At 40.2% G+C, this 24,277-nt stretch overlaps 1 protein-coding gene across 3 annotated transcripts in view; it reads left to right on the top strand.

Annotated features, from left to right (window-relative positions):
* Positions 1-24,277, top strand: part of Astn2 (astrotactin 2) — a 989,271-nt gene that overhangs the window by 951,179 nt on the left and 13,815 nt on the right. For all 3 annotated transcript variants that reach the window (XM_052176645.1, XM_052176644.1, XM_052176643.1), the window contains 2 exons: positions 20,812-20,912; positions 22,536-22,719. In XM_052176645.1, coding sequence (XP_052032605.1) covers positions 20,812-20,912; positions 22,536-22,719 — 285 coding nt within the window. The remainder of the gene's footprint in view (positions 1-20,811; positions 20,913-22,535; positions 22,720-24,277) is intronic.

Here is a 24,277-nt window from a genome sequence, read left to right as displayed (position 1 = left end):
TTTCTCTATCCCTCTCCCCATCCCCTTCTCCTATCCCCTCGCCCTCCCCCCTCAGATAATTTTGTTAGTTTTTCAGTCGTTTCCTAGAATGGCTCCCTATCATCTAAATTGTGTATCCTTTCTTGTGCTATAGTTATCAAACTTGATAATACCTATTTAAATGTGTGTTAATATATGGTCTCTGTTAGGGTAGTTTGTGAGGTAAAGAAGATTTTTTTCCTTTGTATATATTTAGCTGCAACACGAGGGAAGACAATGAATATTTATTTTTATAATAAATTATTATAAAAATGTTTATAAAATCATATAAATGTGTTATATGATACACCTCTAGATATAATCATAACAATTTCTTTTTACTCTAAAAGTAAGTAAATAAAGTGTTCTGGTGGCTTAATAAACTAGCTATTGTCCCAGAGAGTGAGAGAAGAAACATCTGAAAGAACTTCAATCTTTAAGCTCAAGGCCCCTTTGATGACTGTACAGTACTATCTTCTGCTAGAACCCCATAAGGGACACAGAGAGAAGAGAAAGGTAGTACTTGCCCTGATGGACGTCCTGCTCTTCCGGGAGGAGCCAAGCATGCACAGACCACTATGTCACACATTAATCAATTAGTAACTACCTTTGTAATATATAGGTTATGAGCTATGGGGAAAAGTGGTTGAGACAACAAAGAAGGTTCTGTTTTGTTGTTGTTTTTGTTTTTTGTTTTATTTTTTGTTTTCTGGGGTCATTTTGGGGGACAGGAAATAAGCCCCCTTCCCCTACTTTTCTTTATCCAATCATTAGTTTCTGAGCAGTTGCACAAATGTGACATCTGCCTTATTTGCATGGGTGTTTGTTTATGCCACTGGCTTGTGTCTACGTCTTTGTAGCATTCTGTACTGCATTCTTGGAACTCAGAGATAAACCAGACATTGCCTCTGCTTCCATGGAACTCATAATATGTGGTCAGTGGTGTGAGCCCTCACAGGAGCAGGGCCTTTCTGCCCAGGGAAAGCTGGATAGAAAGAATGAAAGGACATTGACATACAACTTTAGAAGCTGATTAGGATCAGTAAGATGAAAGATTGGGAGCAAAAGGAAATGCTTTCCCAGGGACGGAAGTCTCATGTGAAAAGTTATTGAGGAGCAGGACAACCTAGCAGGTTTACAAATCACATTATGTCATCCTGGTACAATACTGCCACACAAGGATGTATCAGTCCTAATGGCATTGGTGGGGCTCAAACCATGAAGGGACTTTAGGCCAACCTAAGGAGTGTGAACTCTTAACCTGAAGGTGAACGTGGGCTGGAGCGATGGTTCAGCAGTTAAGAGCACTGACTGCTCTTGCAGAGGTCCTAAGTTCAATTCCCAGCAACCACATGGTGGCTCACAACCATCTGTAAAGAGATCTGATACCCAGTTCAGGTGTGTCTGAAGACAACTACAGTATGCACATATACCTAAAATAAATAAATAATTCTTGAAAAAAAAAAAAAACAAAGAAAAAAGAAGGTGAAGGCAAACACTTGAGATCTTGAGCCGGCTGCTCAGTAGACATTGTCAGATTTGCCAAAGCCTCATTCTGACCAATATAATAGTAATAGAATCATGGTAAGGTAGAGCTGTAGGAAGCGAGTTGGAAGTTAGACTCTGGTTGCCTGAGTGATGTCACAATTTCTGCATTGGGAGGCCAGGACATTGTGTGAGTCATGATGCCCAAACTCCATTTAGAGGTTGAGAGGTAGGTTTTCAGCAGGTACTGCTCTTCCAAAGGAGGAAGGATACTTTGGAAAGGGAAACAAATAAAGCACAAAGTCTTATCACCCCAGCAGAAGTCCATAAAGGGTGTACTTCTAAGGGATTTTCAAAGCCAATGCCATTGATCTTTAATTACTGCATTGCTCCACCACCACCAGATACTCGAGGTTCCATCTCAAGTGGGAGGAGAAAGCAAAAGGGCCCACTAACGTGGCACAGGCAAACCTCTGAAAGGAGACTACATGAAAGAGTGAATGGGAGTCATAGCCTCATATCTGGGCTTCGGGAAACTATTGCTGAGCCAGTGATGGCAAGATGTATTGCTGCTTGACGGAGTGAGGTGAAATTGAATGGCCAAGAAGCTGGAGTTCATTCATGCCTCGGTACTGTCTCAGTCCTTGGACCCATAGAAACCCTATTGAGATTTATTTTCCTGTAAGAGAGGAACAGTTGTGTCTTCAAAGCCAAGGTGAATGAAGTGAAAAGCTCTCTGGGTCAGCCTTTGACTAAGTGCCAGCTCTATCACTTTCCAACAATGTGTCCTTGGTTTCAAAGCCCCCTCAACTTCCTCTTCACAAACAGAAAATTCACCAAATGCAAAATGTGGCCAATAAACCTTGCTTTGTCTTGCTCTCAAGGTTATTTGTACAATAAGCTTTGCAAAGTGTAAATTGATAGGTGTCAGGGATGTGTCTGATTCTTTTAATCCTGAGACACAAAACTAAAAGCACAGAGTATAAGGAAGGTATAATAATCCACATGCTACCCATGCATGTCAGTACTGTGTCACATTTGCTCTAGGCTTCAAAGAAATCAAAATTAGAGATGCATTTAAAGACAACATTGCCCGCCCCATCAAGCTCATTCTACTCCTCCCTCTGAATATATCACCTTCATCCTGAATGTGTCTCAGTCTGGCCCAAGAGCAAAGTAGGCTTGCATTTCCTTGTTGTTTATTCTTTAATTTACACTTTCATCCCTGGCTTCTTATGCTAGCAAGTTGAAATCACGGCTGCTTCCAGCTGACACTTGCAGCCTGTATTGTTTATTGTTAATATTAATTTGATTTCTCTAATAGCCACACTTTCAAAGTCACACCACAGAAAGGCCTACAGAGTCTTATCTTTCTCATGGGACTCTCCTCCACTCCCTTTTTATGTCAATTCCTGCAAGAAAATAAATATTTGAATAATGTTGTCTTCTAATCTTTTGCTTACGCAAAGCCTTACGTCTCTGTGAGCTTGTCCAGCCATGTCAAGGTCTTATCAGCACTGAACGCCTCAACCGTGCCTGGCCAGCCCATTGCCCCCATTCTGGTAATTCAAGGTTTCCACAACTTTTGTGTCCAATAGACCAGGGAGGTTTATCTACATGGGACAAAGGAAGCCGGATAGTGATTGTGGCACAGGAATATTAGATGAAGGCTATGCAAGGTTGTGTGAGTTCAAAACCGCAATGAAATTTCCTGGGTAAAACAAAGATTATCATGGTGAGGAGCATACAGCTTTTGTAGGGGACATAGACATAGGAGGCTTTGATATTACATTATACATATCTCATGCATATGTCCTTATGCAGTGACCTCACCACTGCCCTGAGCCTATTTCCAATGTGGGAGACTTACCTCACTGCAAGGTTCTTGTGAATGTAGGGAAGAGGCAGATCCCAATGTGCCTTTAGGACCACTGCACTATCCACATGGATGGTTGGTGGGAAGAAGTAGATCCATATTAAAAACAAGAACACTGAGGCCAGAGATTTAACATCAAAGGGTGGAGGAAGGCAAGTAAATGAACAAAACCCAAACAGGAAGAAAAACTTCTCTTTACAAATATTAAAAGCCTCACTGATGCTTTAGGCCAAATGTAGTGGAATCATGGCAAGAATTTTGGAAAAGGAACCTTTCTTTGCACTGTTCTCAATCCTGACTAAATGTCATTCACAATGAAGAATGCCAAAGTGGTGTTTGTCACCATGATGAGGGTCTATACAGGATCCGACCTAAGATTTGCATTGAGTTCACTGTGTGACCTAGGGCATATCAACTGCTTCCTTGATCCTAATTTAAATGAGGGGGTTGCATGGAGATTCAGCAAGACAGAATGTTGCTGCTCACAACATTAGTAGTGACATAATCTGAGTACCCCTTAGGCACTCAGGATTGACAGAAGCATAGCCCTTGTCCACTGATTCTTTTCTCTGACATTTTCACCTCTCTTGAATACTACCTGGACATCAACAGTATTTTATTATATCTGACCTTTTATTGATTGCCTGGATAGGAATTTGATTGTTTTGCTCTACTATTGGCATCACCCGACTCCTTCCTTTATTGCTGAGAGTTTTCTGAATCAGTGAAGGGGACAAATTGCAGCTTTCACCTAGAGAGAGTCTTTAACAACTTCCTTACATCTTCTCTTGGATGTGTGAATAGTGCTAACCTTCTATCCTGTCTTGTTTATTTTATTTTTATGCGAATGGGTCTTATTTACTAAATATAAATGTATTAACCATCTTCAACCAAGACATTATTGACTCATGGCATGGATGCTGCATAGCAAAAAGCTCATGTATTTAGGGGTGAGATTTGATCTTGCCATGAAACTGATCATATATGTGATTCAGGTGTCCCATTTCATATGCATATATATGTACATATATACAAATATACACATATATACATGTATATACACAGTTATACACACACACACACACACACACACACACACGTACACTCATAGGGGAGAGAGAAGGGTAGTAATTAGATAGATGCCCTTGAGGAGTAGCACTGTAAATCCTCTCTGAATTTCTTTTATAATGTCTACTGATACCCAAGTCTGCTGTGTTGTAATGATATTGACATCAGCTATACCAAATGTGCATCGGTGAAGACAGAGTAGTGTTAGTGTTAGTGTGGAGTGAGTAAATGAACACTTCACAGCCATAGTAAGTTGTAGATTTTCTAGGTCAATGTATTGTTGAATAGTGGAACTTCCAGGTTTTTGTTTTATTTGTTCTTTGTTTTTGCTTCAGTCTTTTTTGTTTGTTTGTTTGCTATTTGTTATTTTTAGTTTTGGTTTGGTTTGGTTTCTCTGTATTAACAGCCTTACTTGTCCTGGAACTTGCTCCATAAACTAGACTGTCCTCAAATTCATAGAGAATCACCAGCCTCCAAAGTGCTGGAATTCATGTATGGTACCATGTCTGGTATAGAATAACTTCTTGTGTTTCTGTTCTCTTCTTTCTCCATATCCTGCTTTCCCAAGACTTTCATTGTTAACTTTGAGGGGAAAATCTATCACTCTCCTGAGTAATTCCATTGTTTTACATTTTACCCTTGCCTCCTTATTCCAAAGTTTACATACATATGCATGCATACATGCATGCATGCATACATACATACATACATAAATACATACACACACACATCCACCACAGATATAGATATACTTATCCATATGTGACTGGATATAAAATTGCTCCCAATGAAAACTGTTATATCTAAATTTGTAAACACCTTAGGCCTCTTGTTTTAGTAACCTTCAATACATATACATTGCAATTTATAAGAGTTAGCCTAGAAGATATAATGTCTTTGTGTTAAAATTTCATTATTGACCAATAGTAGATGTATGATTCTTACAAACACTGACTCCCAAAGCTAAATCCTTAAACATGGGCTCTACTACCACCTAACTACATCCCATTTACTCTAATCATACTTGTCCATACTTATATACATTAGAACCAAACTAATGAATTTACAAATTTTATTTTTGTTCTAGCCACAAAAGACTGCACAGATAAATGTAGATTCAATGACAAATATATATTCAGATACTACTTCATTTGCATAGACAAAGATTGTCATATTCTGGCTACACAAATATTTTCAAGATGTTGCTCCTGCTATCAAGGAGACAGATCATAGGGTATTAAAGGACAAATGGTAGAAATCATAGCTGGGACACAGTAAAGTGATCAGCAATGAAGAAAACACAGATGAACAATGTCTTGATCCTCATCTCCAACACCATGTCTCTCGCTTCTGCAGTTGGTGAAGGCTCCTTAGAACTAGGAACTGAAATATATAAAATGGCAGACGAATTTAAAGGCCATAGATTTGAAGCCAGACTGTCTAGGAGAGCAACTGAGCTCTGCCATTTTCTAAGTAAGTTGCCTAATCTCCCTGTCCTCATTTCTTTGTCTGGCACAGTAACGATGATCAAATAGACCATTAGATATTGCACTATGGTTTCATAGCCCTGCTAGCACATTGCAGGCAGTTGATCAATGGGGAGTACATTTGGGGTGTAGTACTTAATAATGTCCCATGGGGGCATCACATTGTAGGCAAAAGAGAATGGCCTTTGGAATCAGGCAAACTTGGGTTCTGAAACTGGCTTGCCATTTCCTAATAGAATGAGCTTGAGCAAGTAATATCGTACTCCTATTTTATTTTATTTTATTTTATTTTATTTTATTTTATTTTATTTTATTTTTGGTTACAATTATGATAAGTATTTAGCCAAAGAAAGGGAGTGTTAGAAGGAGGTTCAAAGGTTTTTAGTACCTGTGCAAAACAAATTTAAATGCACTGTCATGTGCTCTACCTATTTTTTATTCTTTGAATATTTCACATATGGATAAAATGTATTTAAATAGATTATGCCCACTCCTACATCCCCTTCCACTCCACTCCTCTTCTACCCCACCCCCAATTCTCCTTTCAACTTCATATTTTTTCTCCTCCTTCTTCTCTTCCTCTTCTTCCTCTTCTCCTTTTCCTTTAAAACACAAAACCCAATTTGTGTTGATCATATGCAGATAGGTATAGGGCCATTCATTGCAGCATATGCTCATGTTTAATAAATATTTACTGAGGGTTTACCTAGCAATCTGACAGGTTTTTTTTTTCCATACACATTAGTGACTTATGACTTTCCTCATTTTTATGAACTTAATATCCTAGTAGTGGATAGGGTGGACCTTTTAACATAATGAACGGGTGAACATTCAGCATATTGTGATGTCATAAATATTTTAAGGAAAAGATTAGATTTGACTCAATGATATCAGAAGTTTGACATAGTTGAAATTTTTAAAGGGAATGTCACTGAAAACAAATTAACCACACATATTTGAAGGAAATGAGGGACGAACTGGGATGCGAACATTTAAAGGAGAATCAGGAGCCAGTACAGGCTACTAAAGCATGCTGGGACTTAAGGGGCAGTCCCACTAGATGGCAAGTACTGACTTCTCTTTTAACAGAAAGGTCCCGAGTAGGACATTAAGATTAGGAATGAATTCTAACTCCATCTTATCCATTCCACAGAATCCTCCAAATAACCCTCTGAGTCAGGTAAAACTTCATCCATTTTCTTGTCATGGAACCAAGACTTAAAGAGACTAAATGCTAACAAGAGTCAACACCTGAAATGTTGAAAAAAAAATTAAATCAAGAATGTTCTCCACTTTCTTGATCATGCTCCTAGATTCTATGCCAGTATTTCTCGACCTTCCTAATGCTGTGACTCCTTAATATAGTTCCACATGTGTAATGACACCCAACCATAAAGTTAATTTTATTGCTACCTCATAACTGTTATAAATTGCTATTGTCATGAATTATAATGTAAATATCTGATAGACAGATGATCTTAGTTAGGTGACCACTGTAAAAGGGTCACTGGACCCCACAAATGGGTTGTGACCCACAGGTTGAGAAGCACGGCTCTCTCTATAACAATCCAAGGATTCAAAGAGTTCCACTGCAGCTGTCATACTCCCACATTTACAAACAAACCAGAGATATGGATGTTAACTTAGGATTTCATTGAAGGTTTCTAGTTTTCTACTTAACTAAAGCTTTTTGGTTACATAAAGAGATAAGAGATATGGATTGAAGCAAGGATGATAAAGAAGAACCAGCTCCCAAACATTCGTCAAGGCCACTGCTATCTTGGAAGGTTTCTCACTCCAATTTCTGTTTATTGTTATTTTTGCTGAGATTAAACTCTGGGCTACCCTCATACTACATACATTTTTACCACCAAGCCACACATGAGCCCCTTCATTTTCCACACAGATATCTTTTAGGTATAATTCACATCTATGGAATTTTCCTCTGTGAAGTACACAATATATTTTAGGCTTCAAACATTTTAAAGTTGAGCAATCATCACAACAAAATCCAGAACATTTTCCTCACCTATAAAGAAACAGGAATTTACCCCCTTCTACCTAGTTCCTGGTAGCCCCTAATCTGCTATCTGTCATTAGGTATTTTCCTGATGCATACAGTTTACATGGATGGAATCATACACATTTTGATCTTGTATAGCTAATATTTTTTACATAACGTAATTTTATCAAAGTTCAGTAAAACTGTAGCTTGAGTAAGAACTCCATTTCTTTTCATGGCTGAATAATATTCAATTTTATGGCTATACCAGATTTTGTTTATCCATCATTTGGTGACAAGTTGGATCATTTTACACTTTTCATTAGGAATAATGCTTCTATAAAATTCCCTGTGCAAGTTTTTTTTCCATAGGGAAATATGTGTGTGTGTGTGTGTGTGTGTGCGCACACACACGCGCGCACACAGAGAAGAATTGGTGAGTAATATAGAAACTCTACTTTGATTTTGGACAGGAACTACTAGAAATAGAAGAGTTGCATCAGAAGGCTCCAGGTTTGACTGAGAGACCCACTTCCATATATAAATGAGGTGAAGAATGATTGAGAGCATCATTCACAACAACTCTAAGTTCCCACACATATGTGCACACATGTGCTTGTGTACCTTTGTATACTCATGCACCAGGATGTATAAGAGCATGCATCTATGGATACCCACTTGACCACATCACATACACACACACAAATGACTGAATAATGATTTGGTAGCTTGGCATACATGAATTACAGTGAAGTGTGAAATCACTTAGATTGTTTAAGAGCTACTGGAATGTCACACATATTTGTTAAAGTTATAGAAATTTACAATTGGAAAAGATTGTCCAGCCAGTCAAGTCAATCATTTCTCATATTTTTCTGCTTTTTTTAAAATTTCTTTTTCTTTATTGATATCTTTTTATTTACATTTCAAATGATTTCCCCTTTTCTGGGTCCCCACTCGCCGCAAGTCCCATAAGCCCTCTTCCCTCCCCTGTTCTTCCATCTATTCCTTCCCACTTCCCTGTTCTTGTATTCCCCTATACTCTTGCACTCAGTCTTTCCTGAACCAGGGGCCACTCCTCCATTCTTTTTGGACCTCATTTAATATGTGGATTATGTCTTGAGTATTCAAAGTTTCTAGGCTAATATCCACTTATCAGTGAGTGCATACCATGATTCATCTTTTGAGACTGTGTTACCTCACTTAGTATGATATTCTCCAGCTCCATCCATTTGTCTAAGAATTTCATGAATTCATTGTTTCTAATGGCTGAATAGTACTCCATTGGGTAAATATACCACATTTTTTTGTATCCATTCCTCCATTGAGGGACACCTGGGTTGTTTCCAGCTTCTGGCTACTACAAATAGGGCTGCTATGAACATAGTGGAGCATGTGTCCTTATTGCATGCTGAAGAATCCTCTGGATATATGCCCAGTAGTGGTATAGTAGGGTCCTCAGGAAGTGACATGCCCAGTTTTCTGAGGAACCGCCACACTGATTTCCAAAGTGGTTACACCATCTTGCAATGCCACCAGCAGTGGAGGAGTGTTCCTCTTTCTCCACACCCTCGCCAACACCTGCTGTCTCCTGAGTTTTTGACCTTAGCCATTCTGACTGGTGTGAGGTGAAATCTCAGCATTGTTTTGATTTGCATTTCCCTAATGATTAATGATGTTGAACATTTCTTAAGGTGTTTCTCAGCCTTCCGAAGTTCTTCATGTGAAAATTCTTTTCCGTACCCCACTTTTTAATGGGGTTATTTGGTTCTCTGAGTTCTACATTCTTGAGTTCTTTGTATATATTAGATATTAGCCCTCTGTCGGATTTAGGGTTGGTGAAGATCCTTTCCCAATCTGTTGGTTGATGTTTTGTCCTTTTGACAGTGTCCTTTGTCTTACAGAAACTTTGTAGTTTTATGAGGTCCCATTTGTGAATTCTTGATCTTCAGCAAAGTGGCTGGTTACAAAATCAACTCAAGCAAATCAGTAGCCTTTATATACTCAAAGGATAAGCAGACTGAGAAAGAAATTGGGGAAATGACACCCTTCACAATAGCCACAAACAGCATAAAGTATCTTGGGCTGACTCTAACCAAACAAGTGAAAGACCTATTTGACAAGAACTTCAGATCTCTGAAGACGGAAATCGAAGAAGATCTCAGAAAATGGAAAAATCTTTCATGCTTGTGGATTGGCAGGATAAATATAGTTAAAATGGCCATCTTGCCAAAGGCAATCTACAGATTCAGTGCTATCCCCATAAAAATCCCAAGCCAGATCTTCATAGAGCTGGAAAGAGCAATTCTCAAATTCATCTGGAATAACAAAAAACACAGGATAGCTAAAACTATTCTCAACAGTAAAAGAACTTCAGGGGGATTCAGTATCCCAGACCTCAAACTTTACTACAGAGCAATAGTGATAAAAACTGTATGGTATTGGTACAATATCAGGCAAGTGGATCAATGGAATAGGATTGAAGACCCAGAAATGAACCAACACACCTATGGTCACTTGATCTTTGACAAAGGAGCCAAAAGCATCCAGTGGAAAAAAGATAGTCTTTTCAACAAATGGTGCTGGTTCAATTGGGGGTCAGCATGCAGAAGAATGCAAATCAATCCATTCTTACCTCCTTGTACTAAGCTCAACTCCAAATGGATCAAGGACCTCCACATAAAACCTGACACACTGAAACTAATAGAAAAGAAACTTGCTGGGCGGTGGTGGCGCACGCCTGTAATCCCAGCACTCTGGGAGGCAGAGGCAGGCAGATTTCTGAGTTCGAGGCCAGCCTGATCTACAGAGTGAGTTCCAGGACAGCTAGGGCTACCCTGTCTCAGAAAAAAAAAAAAAAAAAAAACAAATCCAAAAAAGAAAAGAAAAGAAAAGAAAACTTGGGAAGACCCTTGAGGACATGGGCACAGGGGAAAAGTTCCTGAGTAGAATACCAATAGCTTATGCTCTAAGATCAAGAATTGACAAATGGATTTCTTTTATTTTTGAAACAGGGTGTCACATAGTTTAGGCTGGCATCAAACTCCTTATGTTTTGGATGACCTTGATCTCTTGATCCTCCTGCCTTCATCTCTCAGAGCTGTCTTGCAGATGTGTACCAAATGTTTATATGGTGCTAGGGGTCAAACCTATGGCTTTAGACATCCTTTTAAAATAGTTTACTAAAATTAGGGAATGATTCTGTATTTCTACCTAGGGGACTATTGCAGTCTGGTTAAAATGCATGATCTCCATAGTTAATTATCAAGTTCCCTAAGTCATTCATTTACCCTTTCAACAATGTGTTGTATTTTTTAAAGTGAAGAATGCAGGTATATCACTATGATATATTCATTCTGTACCTGCTATGTTGTTGGTTAACAAATAATGCTGAAAAAATATGATGAACAAATGAGAAAAAATGAAGAGGACAGAGAGAGGAAAAAAGAGGAGAGAGAAGAAAAAGAGAGAGAAGAAAGGGAGGGAACATGCTTTGCCCTATTGAATTATCTAAGCATCTTGGTCAAAACAAAATTATCTGTAAATATATGGTTCAGTTTTGAGTTCCCAGGTATATTCCATTGGTCTGTACATGAAATCTTACTGCGATCAGATGTGCTGGGAAAGTGCTCTACCACCAAACTTCATCCCCAGCCCATGCTGAGTCTTTAAGACAGTACTTTCATTTGCTTCAAGGTTTATTATTTCTACATTTGTAAAAGTTACTGGCCTACATACATGTAGTTTTTTTTTTCTTTTCTTGTGCTGTCAAAGTAATTTCAGCCTCATTGAATTATTCAGTAGTGTTACCTCTCAGTTATTTATATAAAGGGATTTTGAAGATTAGTGATAATTCCCAATGACATCATGTGGCCCACCCATTCTTACCAAGAAGAGAAAGCAAGCAATTAGGCAATAAATAAATAAATAAATAAATAAATAAATAAATAAATAAATAAAGTCATTACCCAGGACCACTGTGTTGACTGGCAGCAGAATCAGGGTTGACCAACAAGCTACATGCAGTTTTGCCCTCGCTCAACCAGTGCCTACCATATTATCTCTTATGCTTTGACATAGTGTGACTCACCTATCCATCCAGTGGCCAAGATGAACTCTATATGACTCTGGTGGATTGCATTGCTCCCTTCGCTGAGACCAGTCTCTAAGACCATTGCCTATGCATAGAGATGATGTGCTCTGATTTATTTTATTTTCCCATTAATTTATTTAATTTTTCACTTCATGCTCCAATTGCAGGCCCCCCCTCTCTTTCCAGTCCTCTCCTCACACAGTTTTTCCCTTTTACCCCTCTCTCCCTATTGGAAGTACTAGCCCACCCTGGCACATCCAGGACTAGGCAAATCCTCTCCTACTGAGGGACAAGGCAGCACAGTAAGGAGAACTGGATTCATGGGCAGGCAACAAAGTCAAGCACAATTCATGTTCCAGCTGTTGGGGGACCTACATGAAGATCAAGCTGCCCATTTGCTACCTTTGTGCAGGGGGGCTAGGTCCAGTCCTTGTATGCTCTTTGCTTGGTGGTTCCGTCTCTGGGACCCTCCAAGGATTCAGTTAAGTTGACCCTGTTGGGGTCTAATAACTTCTGCCCTCTCTGGAAATTCATGTGCATAAACCATACTTGACACACACACACACACACACACAAGTCTTTGGAATGATATAGAATTTAACCATATACTACCTCACATTTGTCACAACCACTACCCAGATTGTGCTGTTTGAAAGGTTGAAACATAGGTACTACTACTACTAGGCTACTTGGATCATTTGTGGCAGACGCTAGAACTAAAATTTATGTTGGTATGTTGTAGGCTGTTAGCCTGACCTGGAAAATATAAAGTTTGAAGTCTGGTGCTAAGGGTAAGTGGCTATATGTGACAGAAGAAGAATCCATAGCAGTCTTTTCTTATCCATTCTGCCCTTTCACTTCAGTGTGCCTATACTAAAGGAAAACAAAGGCCATTTGCCTAGATCAGGGTAACTTAGGACATATTAATTCTGACACCCATTGCAGACCATTTACCCAATGGTCTTCATGTCCAAAGCTGGGAAACAGAGGGCAGAACATGATATGGCTTGCCCCAAGCTTTGCTACTCATTCAGAATCAGTTCTCAAATAGAAGTTCATGTCTTCAGCTAGCCATAGAGGTGTTAGACTAGAAGTCAGAAGAGCTATGAACTCAGAGCAGTTGCCTGAATATTCTGTGCCTATGGGTACCATGGGAGTGATTTTTAACTCTGAGATAAAATGAAGAAAGATAGGAAAAATGAATTTCTTAGATACTGTTGGAGTTCTCCATCAAGTTCTATAAATGTCTCCCTAGAAGAGAAGATTGTAGCATCTATGGTTGCTGTTAGTATCTCCTGTTTGTCTCTCTAGTATGAAAACAGTCATAGAAACCACATTTTTTATAAAAAGAAATGGTTTTCCATTTAAATATTATTTTTAAAAGCAGACAGCTTTTTAACAAATGATTCCTGAACTTGGTAGCTTCATATGGCTATTTGTACTGCACATAAATTCTGTGATTCTGAACTTCAGTTTGGACACAAGTTAGGTTCTTTCTTCTCCCTGATGTGTGGCACCTGAGGTACAAAAAATTCAGCTTGGCTTGACTTCACTTCTCAGGCTGGAATGATCTAAGTTTCCCGGACCCCAAGCCTACTAAGGTTTCCACAGGCAGCCTCTTCAGATGGAGTGACTTCCTCATACTCTAGAGGCAGCATAGCATTCCGATTTCTTATTGGAGGAATTCCAAGTGAGATGCTTTAGTGAGCAAGGGGAAGGGGTGTTGATTCCTACAACCAGGCACAGGAATAACACAGCATTTCTGCCATTGTACCCTCCTGATCAACACTGTTGAGCCAACTCCAAATCCAAGAAGAAGCATCAGTTACCCAATAGAACTTATTCTACCCTTGAAAACATTAATAATTTAAAGACACACTTATTGTGTTATTAGAATATACTGTGTGCCAAACACTACTCCAAATAGAGTGTCTCTCTGGAGCGAATATAGTCATTCACATTTTGAAGCACAGAGAATTTGAGGAAGTTTGGTAGATTGTAGAACCACCTTTGACTCCAGACAGTCAGGTTCCAGAGTCCATTCTAACCCCTGTAGTGACTGTCTCACTGGCATCATGGAAATGGTCTTTTCTTCTCCTTATAGCATTTAATTTTAAACATTGCTCAGCATGTCCTCGACTCTAGACTACGTGGGCATTGCTAAGCGTAGCAAAGGGAAAACATAGTATGGTACAGCATATTCTAAAATATGGTCCAGGTGATTGAATTCTAGTTTCTTTTCATGATGCTGTGAGTTTGAACTTTGTCTCCCATCTTAAAGTTACAGAAACAAAATGTTTATTGTATACCAAAGTGTAATGGTAAAGGTGTCACTTGCCCCAGAGCTAGTGCAGCCTGGACTGAAAACTACAACAGACTCTTTGCATGGGACTCCCAAAAAGGGCAATCTGGAAGAGAGCAAAACAGCTCTATCTGAGAAGAAAATCTTCTGTTCCTAGAATATCAGATCTAACCCACCTCCAAAGATTAGATTGCCTCCATGTCCTCCTATAGAGACTGGAAACTGAGACTCTGAGCAGGGTAGTTAGGAGTGTATCAGATCTTGCTGTGCAGACCAGAAGTATCTGTTGGAAGGCTGGTGTTTTCCCCATAACCCCACTGTGCTGTAAAGTCAGGGAGCAAAGCCATAGTAATGGGGGTGGGGAGGTAGAGAACTGGGGGTGGAGAGGTGAAGGGGTGGGTGTGTGCTAATGGGAAGTTGTTTGCCAAAGCCTTGTCTGGGGAAGGAACATTTTATAAGACCAGGGCCTCTGGCCTGGAAACATCTGTTTCCCTTCAAATCAGCAGAGAGACTTTTGCCTCCCCAGAATGCCTAAATCATGTGGTGACTGGGGAAGAGCAGGCGTTGGCTTAGAGACTTCAAACACATTCTCCTGTCCTCTAGGGGACCTGAGCCTGACATAGGCCTCTGGGGCTCCCTCCTCACTCTTACCCCCTGTCAGATTCTGAGAAGCTCTCACCGCCAATTAACTTCTCAGTTTCAATCTCTCACCCCTGCTGCTAGGAGGTCTGGGGGTCCTGAATGGGACCTGCAACAGCTTCTTTTTCACCCACCCACCTACCTCTGATCTCTAGGAGGGCTACTTATCCCTGGTAGGGTTGAAATCAGAGCTTTGGGAAGAAGCAAAATAATAGCAGTGGTGATAGCAAGACCAAGGGCTATTGTACAAGGACTGCCTAGCACATGCTGGATGTCATACTGGCATGCTCTCTGACACTTTTGGTTGTAAACCAGCTCCCCTCCATGGCAGGTTTTAATGCTGTGATTTCCATTTTATAGGTGAGTAAGTTGTGATAAACCCTCACATATCCAATAAATTGGGAACTCAATATGAAAACCAAATTGCCAAATTCCTTCTGCTATTCTCCCTAGAACCCCTCAATCCAATCATCCTTTGTTCGTTTCACAGATAGAAAAATTCATTTCCAGACAATGGCTGTGGCTTTAATAGCATGAGGTGGTTACTACTCATTCTGACTAGTATTTGCTGACTGTTGAAGTAGCAGGTAGGTATTTCCAGAGAGCTGCTATGTCTGGAAGACAACTCAGGAATAGAGAAGTGCGCAGGCCCTGCATCATTTTGAGGGGATAAAAAACAGGCTTCCCTAAAGAGGTGATGTTTGAAGGGTAGTTCAAAGACAAGACAAGGGAGAAGAGTAACTCAGCCAGAAGAGTCAACACCTATGAGAAGACAAAAGGTGGGATCCACCCTCTGGAGCAGGCAGCACTTGGACCCACCTTAATTGGAAAGCGGTAGGGAGCTAAGATCAGCAAATAAGACTGGACCTACTGTCAAGTTTGCTCCTTGAGCTCAGAGACAAAGTGACATTGAATAAATAAATGAACAGTAAAGATTCTAGCTGAGAATTATACATTTATGGGGGATGATTGAAGGCTCAAGAGGATGACACTGTCTTGACACTGAGGAAACAATCCTTTTCATGTGAGCTGTCATCTCAAACAAATCCCTACAAATTTCTCAGATTCATTTTAGATTCTCAATGCAGAGGACCACATTACTTTAAGGTGCCTAAGACACTACAGCACAGTCTCAAGTGCTGTACCAAAACCCTACCTTTCAACCACATTGATTGAAAATTTTCCCTCTGGAAAATGGTCAGCACTTGAAGGAGAAATAGTTTAAACCTAGTGCTTCAGATTCCTATGAAGTCCAACTTTGCTCTAAAAGCAACTTCTATAACCATTAAATCTTCTCCGAAGTCTACATAGACATAAGCCAGTCACTTGTTTAAGACATTGCCAGACCTTACAGGAGGACCCAGGGAGGTTTGCATCTTTATCTTGAATTTAGTGGCTGTGGGTCCTTGTGCCATTCATTTCTCCTCTCCGCATTTCTCTGGCCATTAATGAAAAGAGGATTTGAAGCTACAGGATGGAGCTCCAGGGTTTCCATCCATTCTATCATTGGACTTCAGTCTTCTTCTCAGGGAGCACAGAGAACCAGAGTATAGATGAGATCTTCTTAACCCCCACCCCCCCATAACCTTAAAAGTCTGACTGTGTGCTTGGGTATCCTCCCATCTATGTCAGGTACCATCCCTTTTTTACTCTCATAAAGAATGCCCCAGCCCCAGCTTGATCTTCTAACTGATTTCAGATGTGGTTGTAGAGTAGTTTTCCAATTACAGCCGAGACAGGCAGAAAGCCCATGGCCTTATGACTTTTGACCCAGGTCTGTGAGATTGATACCTTCCTTCTTCTCTTCCATACCTTGCCCCACCATTCTGACACACACATCAAGGAAGGTGGCCTAAGGCCTTGTCTATTTGGTACTTCTGCTTACATGGTTAGACACTGTGCTAGCAAAAGCCCAAACTACACTTTAAGGACCAAAGATTGAATTATGCCTATCTATTATCTTGGCATCTTATTCAGTCTTGATCCTCCGCTTGTGTTACCATAGCTGGTAAATGAGAGGCCTGAGAGTCAGAGGTGGTAAACAACTTCCTAAAGAATCCTCTACATGTGATTGGAAAAGGCAAGGCTTCTATACACCTTTCAGTCTTTAGGATGGTATTTGAGGTGGAAGGGATAAAACTCTGTGGTCTAGCTCTTGTCTATCATATGCAAGACTTGGGTTAAGTTGCTAACTCTACAAACAGGTAAAACAACCCTAAGGCTACTTTTTCCCTAGAATGGAATTATTGGTGCTACTTGAAGAAGCAGAGAAAAGTAGAAGCATCATCAAAATGTAAACTGGCCAATGAGAAAGAAACCTTAAACATCATCTAAATCTTTCTGTCTTGAGGCTAACTAGTATATTAACTCGCTTGTTACAAAATATCTATTTGTTCTTCAGTTGTGACATATCTCCTCTTCATGTTCAAATAAAATGATTTTCAAAAAACTATGTATTATTGTACAAATCATTATTGTCTATGTGGTCTTTATAAAAATCTGCAACTGCAAGCCATTCCTCATGCCTCATTCCTCATAACCCTGGAGATAGCCATATGCTGTAACATTTTCTCCAATTTGTTGATGGAGAAACTGTAAGAGAGTAATGAGTTGCAGGTTTTTTTCCAAGTTCACTGATTTCCACAACTACTGAGTGACTAGAGCTGTGTTAGGTGATGCACACAGCCATGCTGAAGTGTGCTTATGCTGGACTTACACACTGCCATCGGAGCCCTACCTTCAGCAGCTTCTAGGTGAGCCCCTATGCAGATGGATAGGACACCCCCTGTGATCTTTCACAGAGAAATATAGGCTTTCCTTTTGACTTTGAAAATTACATAGTCTCACATTCCAGATTTTTGTTTTTCTTTTCTCTTTCTCCATTTTGTGAGGAAGGTTTATGTTACTGTTTATTTGTTTTTGTTTCTGTTTTAAGAGAGGGTCTTGCTATGCAATCAAAGATGGCCTCAGTGTCCCAATCTAGACCAGGCTAGCTTTGAACCCAAAACCTTCTTCCCTCATCCTGCAGAGGACTGTGTTTATGTTTGAATATCTGCATATCTTTCTAGCTTCTGAGTATCTTCTTTATCTTATCTTTTCTTCTCTGCATAGCTTTCCAGAGAATACTTAACTTTCACATCCATCAACACTGAACCTAAAAGGCAGTTGGGTCTGCCTGTCACTGACACTTGGTACAGAGAGATAAAGCAAGCTCAAAGACATAAACTTGACTGTGTCAAAGTCACATCCCAAAGGGACAGAACTGGAATTAAAACACAAGTCTGCTCATCTCTAAAACCAGGCTCCATTTGCTACCATTACCTCCTTGCTTTGTACTGAGAAGTTCCTATTCACTTACCATTGTACGCAAAAAACCTTTAAGACTTTGCCGTTAAGGTGTGTCAAAGCTCGAAGGGGTTTGCAGCTGCATAGGAAGAACAACAATATCAATCAACCAGATCCACCAGAGCTCCCAGGGACTAAACCACCAATCAAGGTGTACACATGGCTCCAGCTGCATATGTAACAGAGGATGGCCTCATCAGGCATTGATGGGAGAAGTCCTTGGTCCTATGAAGACTCCACAGATGCCCTAGCATAGGGGAATGGCGGACAGGGAGGCAGGAGTTGGTGGGTGGGTGGGTGGAGGAACACTCTTGTAGAAACAGGATGGGATAAGGGGTTTCCAGAAGGAGGAGGAAACCAGGAAAGGGGATAACATTTGAAATGTAAATAAAGAAAATATTCATTAAAAAAAAAACAGAGTGTCAACGCTGGAAGGCCTAGGTAGGCTGAGACTGGTTCAGCCAGTGAATGGTAGAGCTGGTGCTGGATGGAATAAGTCAGAGCAAGAGGATCTAGATTTCACCAGACTGCAGGCTTGCCTCTTTTACTCTTCAAACCTGTGACTTTGTACAGATTGCTTATTATTTTACCTGAGATTTCCTCTTCTGAAACAAGGAAATAGGGATGATTATTTTAGGATGGTTTCATAACATTTGTAAAATGCATGGGATAGCACTGGCTCAGCAGAGCTGAGGTTCTGTAAGTGTAGCTAGTTGGAATTATATCAGTACACAGTTGATATCTGCAGATCTTGGTCCTGGTGACAGTGGTTGGCAGCAATTCCATTCAAGCGCTTCACAAACAATCTTAGGTTTAAGTAGTCTGTCCCAGTGATCACTATGTGATTCTGGGCAAGATGCCTTTCCTTTCTGAGTCTCAAGTATAAAATAAAGAAGGTAATTGTATATCTCCTTTAGAATTGCTTGGTAAAATAAACTGTTTAGCTCAGTGCATGGAGCATTTCATTTTAAAGTCTTACTTAATGTTATATGTTAATAAATCTGTGCAAGGAATGTGTATTTATTAAGGGCCCAATATGCACAGTCAATCAGTCCTGGCCTTTCTGCAACTTCATAGCCATGCTAAGTCCATTTTAAACAACGTGAGCTCAACTAGGGTGCTGAATAAGTAAGAAAGGAAGGAGAGAGGGGCAGCAGGACTCGGCTTTTTTTTTTAACTTATCCTAGGAAACTATCTGCCCACTTCACACACCTGTCTGTGCCCCAGTAAAGAACAGTGGTATAACCATGTGGAGCCACTCCCATGTACAGCCCTTCTACTCTTACTGTACCTGGCTTCTACATCTTACCTTCTCTGGAAAGTGGTTTCTTCTCCTTCCTTTATCTTTGCATAAACTACAGTGATAATGCTTAGAAACCTGAAGACAGGAAGGGCCCTAGACCTGCCTTGCTCTGCACATATGCTGTGCTCAATGGAACTCTTCTCTGCATATGCCTGCCAGGCCTGATGTAAACAGTTATGTCCAAGCTGAATCCCATCTAGGTAGCAGAGAGCTTCAGATGATGGGATGAGAAGGTAGGGTCAGCCTTGTAGCTAGAATCATTTCCAAATTCCTTGTCATAGATTCCACTGTCCTTCGCTCTCAGTTGGATTTGTCTTGGCCACATCAGTTGCGGATTCCTCCATCTGCTCATTTTCTTCTCAAGGCCTTTGTATTTACTGCTATTCCTTTGCAGTTCTTTTGCATTTACTGAGCTTGGTATTCTTCCTCTGATGTTCCCCACCCCCCACCTCACATTGCTTTTTCCTCATTGTTTAGGTCTTAGCTAAAAATTTAACTTGCTTAGGAAGGCACCTGTGGTCTATCCCTTCCTAAAAGCTCACGCAGCTCCCACTCCCACATTGACCTCTCCTGTGGGAGCCTGTTGTATTTCCCATTACATTTGCCATCCTTCAGCTGTTCTGTTGTACATTTTGTAGTTTTAGCTTTTGATTAATGTTTTGGTGAACTCTTTCATTCAAAATTTAGCATCTAAAACAAGTCCCAGGACACAGTTTGTGTTCAGTAAGTGATTTTAAAATAAAGGAACAAATGAATGGGTGATTGAACATGTAAATGAGCATGTTTATCCAGCAGTTTATCATTAAAGCACACTTCGCACCCCCTAGACTTAGACTGCTTGTGTCCACACCTCTATTCTACCTGTCAAGAACAATGAGTCCGAAAGACCCACTATAAGGTTCAGCACCCTCATTGTGAAAGATGTTTGTTTCATGGTATATCCTGGCCTTTGGGGTTTACTTAACTGCAAATTACAAGACTAACTGCCAAGTGCCCAGCAGGCACTCAAAGCTTAATATGTGCTTTATAATTTTATAATTATCATTATTTTAAAAATTATTTTTTATACATGCAGCTTAGGGGTTCCTGAGTTTTGGGGAACACTCTATATGGCCGTGGTTTTGTGGTATTCCTTCCAGCATTCAGAACTCTTCTGCAAAGTCTCACTCTGATGTTGTCTTGCTGTGCTGCAGGTTCACTCTGTATGCTGTGGATACTCGAGGGAGACACTCAGAGCTCAGCACAGTGACTCTGAGGACAGCCTGTCCACTGGTAGATGACAACAAAGCAGAAGGTAGGTGATTCATCTCTGCATTTGCCAGGGAAGTCCCACGTTTCTCCTCTCTAAGTACTGTCACTACCACATAGAGGGTGTGTGTGTGTATGTGTGTGTGTGTGTGTGTGTGTGTGTGTGTGTGTGTGTACTAAAAGAACAGGAAGAACATAGAATTAAATTAACCATAATAGAGGAAGAACAAATTGAGATGAACTATTAATATCTTTGCTGGTAGTTAGACTTGCTCAACCATTGGCAAGGAATGTTGAGGATCAGAGCCTATATTCTACCCTTAGAAACCAACCACTTTCTTCTACTTAAGTCTGTGCTAGAGTTGGCAAGTCAGTGACACCTTGTAGAGTAATTTTTTTAAACCTTTGTTGACATGAACTGATAGCACATTGCTTCATTCTGAGCCATAGGAGGTTGCATTTGAACCTTCAGCTCTGGGCAACCACTAGTGTCTGTCAGTCAGATTTAACATACAAGATTAAACTTTTTCTTTGTTTCATTTTTAGCTTCTCCTGATTCAAGAAGTTCAAAATATTAGATAAGAGCATCTATACATAATACAACAATCAATCAAACCAACCACATGCTTAACATTCAGGTACAGTTTATATATCTAGACTAGCAAGCTGTGGTCATAGCTCACAGGTCCTAGTGGACTGCCTTACATTGTGGAGACATTTCCCCAATGCTGTGGTCTAGGCAATGTATTAGAGGCAAGTCTGTACACTTTGGAAGTTCTCATTGTTGGTAGACACAGATTTTTATTAACTTAACAAAGTGCTTGATAATAACTTTGTATGTGCTAATAGATAAGAGGAGCCAAGGAGCTCTTGATCCATAAGATGAGGAGATTTGTGATGTCTTCTGGATAGTTCCAGTATGATTTTAAAACAATGGATACACTGCTGAAAATTAGAGGAAGAAATAGTACAAATTAGGTGCTTTTCTTATTCTGACTCCAAGTACCTTAGACTCTTCTGGAGTCAACTAATACGAGTAATGAAGTGGAAACACATAGAAATTTTGATTGGAACCTTCAGAGCTTGAGGGATGCACCATTTCTTTATGATTTACTTAAATCACAATGGTTAGCAGAGATTGAAAGCCTGGGAATGATCCTGAATGGCAAGATGAAACATTTGGACTTCCTTTACAAGGTTTTTGAACATAGATCTATTAGACCTGACTACAGAAACACATTGGTAACATTTCAGAGGTGAGACAGAAGGAAGACATTGAGAAAAGGCAACAGTTCATTTAAGTTTCAGTAATTCTTTGGAATTTCTGTTAAATCCTTAACACAGAGGTAGCACCTTTTAATTAAGCTCAGAGTTTGAGTGCTAACTTTCTATCAGGACTAGCATTGATCCTTTTGCATTTATTTTCTAATTTATTTATCCTAGTACACACCATGTGTCCAATGCTGACTAGATATCCTTATCTTCAGTTATATATAGAAAAACTGAACTTGGCTAGTCAATGACATATTTCAGATGGAATGGAGATTTTTCTAAGAAGACCACTCAAGTGAACCCGCATGCAGCTATGCCTTGCTTCTTTTGAAACATTCATCCACCACCAGCTTTTCCTCTGCTTTCCATGATACATTCTGTGCTTCTTGCTCCACAGAGATAGCAGACAAGATTTACAATCTATACAATGGTTACACCAGTGGCAAGGAGCAGCAGACTGCATACAACACACTGATGGAAGTCTCCGCCTCCATGCTCTTCCGTGTCCAGCATCACTACAACTCTCACTATGAAAAGTTTGGTGACTTCGTCTGGAGGAGCGAGGATGAGCTAGGACCAAGGTATGGGGTTTAGGTGTGTGAGTGGAGAGCGAAATGCTTTTTGCTTCTCATCAATCTTACTGATTATCTTCTCGCTATAATGGCAGGGGGCTGCATCAAAGAAACAAAGGTAGATGGTGATGAACACAGTCATGTCTGGAATACGGGTGAGAAATAGGAAGAGACTACTGTTTACTGGAAGTGTATTAGAATAAAGCAATACTGTATCATCTTGTAGAGAAAATAAAACCATCAACAAAACCAACCAACCAAACAAACAAAATACCAGTGCTGTTTGCCCTTAGGAGAAAAGTAACTGTAATCATTAAAAAAAAAAAAAAATCCAAGACTAGCAACAAAAATGGAACAAAAGAAGCATATTGTTCAATTCTAAAAGAGCATGAAGCTACCCTGTGAAAATATTATAAAAGACAGGTCAAGGATAGAACCGGAAGTGTGGTGGCTAGAGAGGAAGAAAGAATCTAGGAAGAGTTGGGAAGAATTTGATCAAAGTATATTGAATAAAAATTTTTAATAAAAAAAGACACGGCAGTCAACCAAGGTTTGTTTTGTTTTGTTTTGTTTGTTTTACGCAACTTAAGGGTGGTAAGAGAATGAAGGAGAGAATCTAACCACTTTTTCAAAAGTTCCTCACTGCTTTGTAACCTTCCATCTGAGATCATATTGAGTACCAACCTAAATCCTTTTCCTCTGCCCCACAGGAATTCTTTCTAAGCTTTGGGTGAGCAATCTGTTGGGAAGCACTAAAGAATTTCTGAGTTTTGTGGGCAAAAGGATTAGCAGCAGGACAGGGAGAAATCAGCAGGGGCCAGATCTTGAAGGCCCTTGAAGTAGGTAGGGTCAAGGAGTTTGGATTATCCCCTTGAGTTAACAGCAGCTTTTCAAGTGTTGTTCACAGGGCTGTGAGGACCTTATTATCAGAACTCAAAGGGAGAAGGATTCCTCCACTACAGTTGGAAGCTAAGAGCACAGGTGGGGAGGCCAAAAGGAGGCCTCCTGTATGCTGGCTGTGATAGCAGCCAAGGGTGACAGTGTGGTATTCTCAGACAGAGTAGTGTGAGGTAGCACTGGAGAGAAAGGTGTGACTTTCTGAAATACTAGCATGCAGCAGTCCATGCTTCAAAATGTCCCCTTAGGATAATCATTCCCATGTCACAGGGATAAAGAAGTAGAGATCCCATGTGGTTTCCATGAACTTCCTAGAGTCACAGAATTGCAGATGGTGGCAAAAAGCTGTCTGGATCTCCCATGCTGAGATGAATTCAAGGCCCCTCTGGAATGCTATGTGATTTGATGAACAGTTGTTCAAAGGATAAAATAGAGATCTCTCCCCACAGTGGGTCTTATCAGTTCTGTTGGGTCCTGGATTGTAATTTTCTTCCTTTGACATGAAAGGAAACTTCTTTAGATAAAAGCTAAAAGAAGATTGGTCGGCAGCAGTCCAGAGCCTCCGATGAAAACCACACGAGTCCCCTCGGTGCCATCATACCCCTGGGCTTAGAAAGGCATTCAGCTTTATTGGGCTTGCCCACAGGACTCAGAGAATTTGGGTAGAAAC

The sequence above is a fragment of the Apodemus sylvaticus genome, chromosome 3, assembly GCF_947179515.1.
Source record: "Apodemus sylvaticus chromosome 3, mApoSyl1.1, whole genome shotgun sequence".
Classification (NCBI taxonomy): domain Eukaryota; kingdom Metazoa; phylum Chordata; class Mammalia; order Rodentia; family Muridae; genus Apodemus; species Apodemus sylvaticus.
This window is presented reverse-complemented; position numbering and strand designations above follow the sequence as displayed.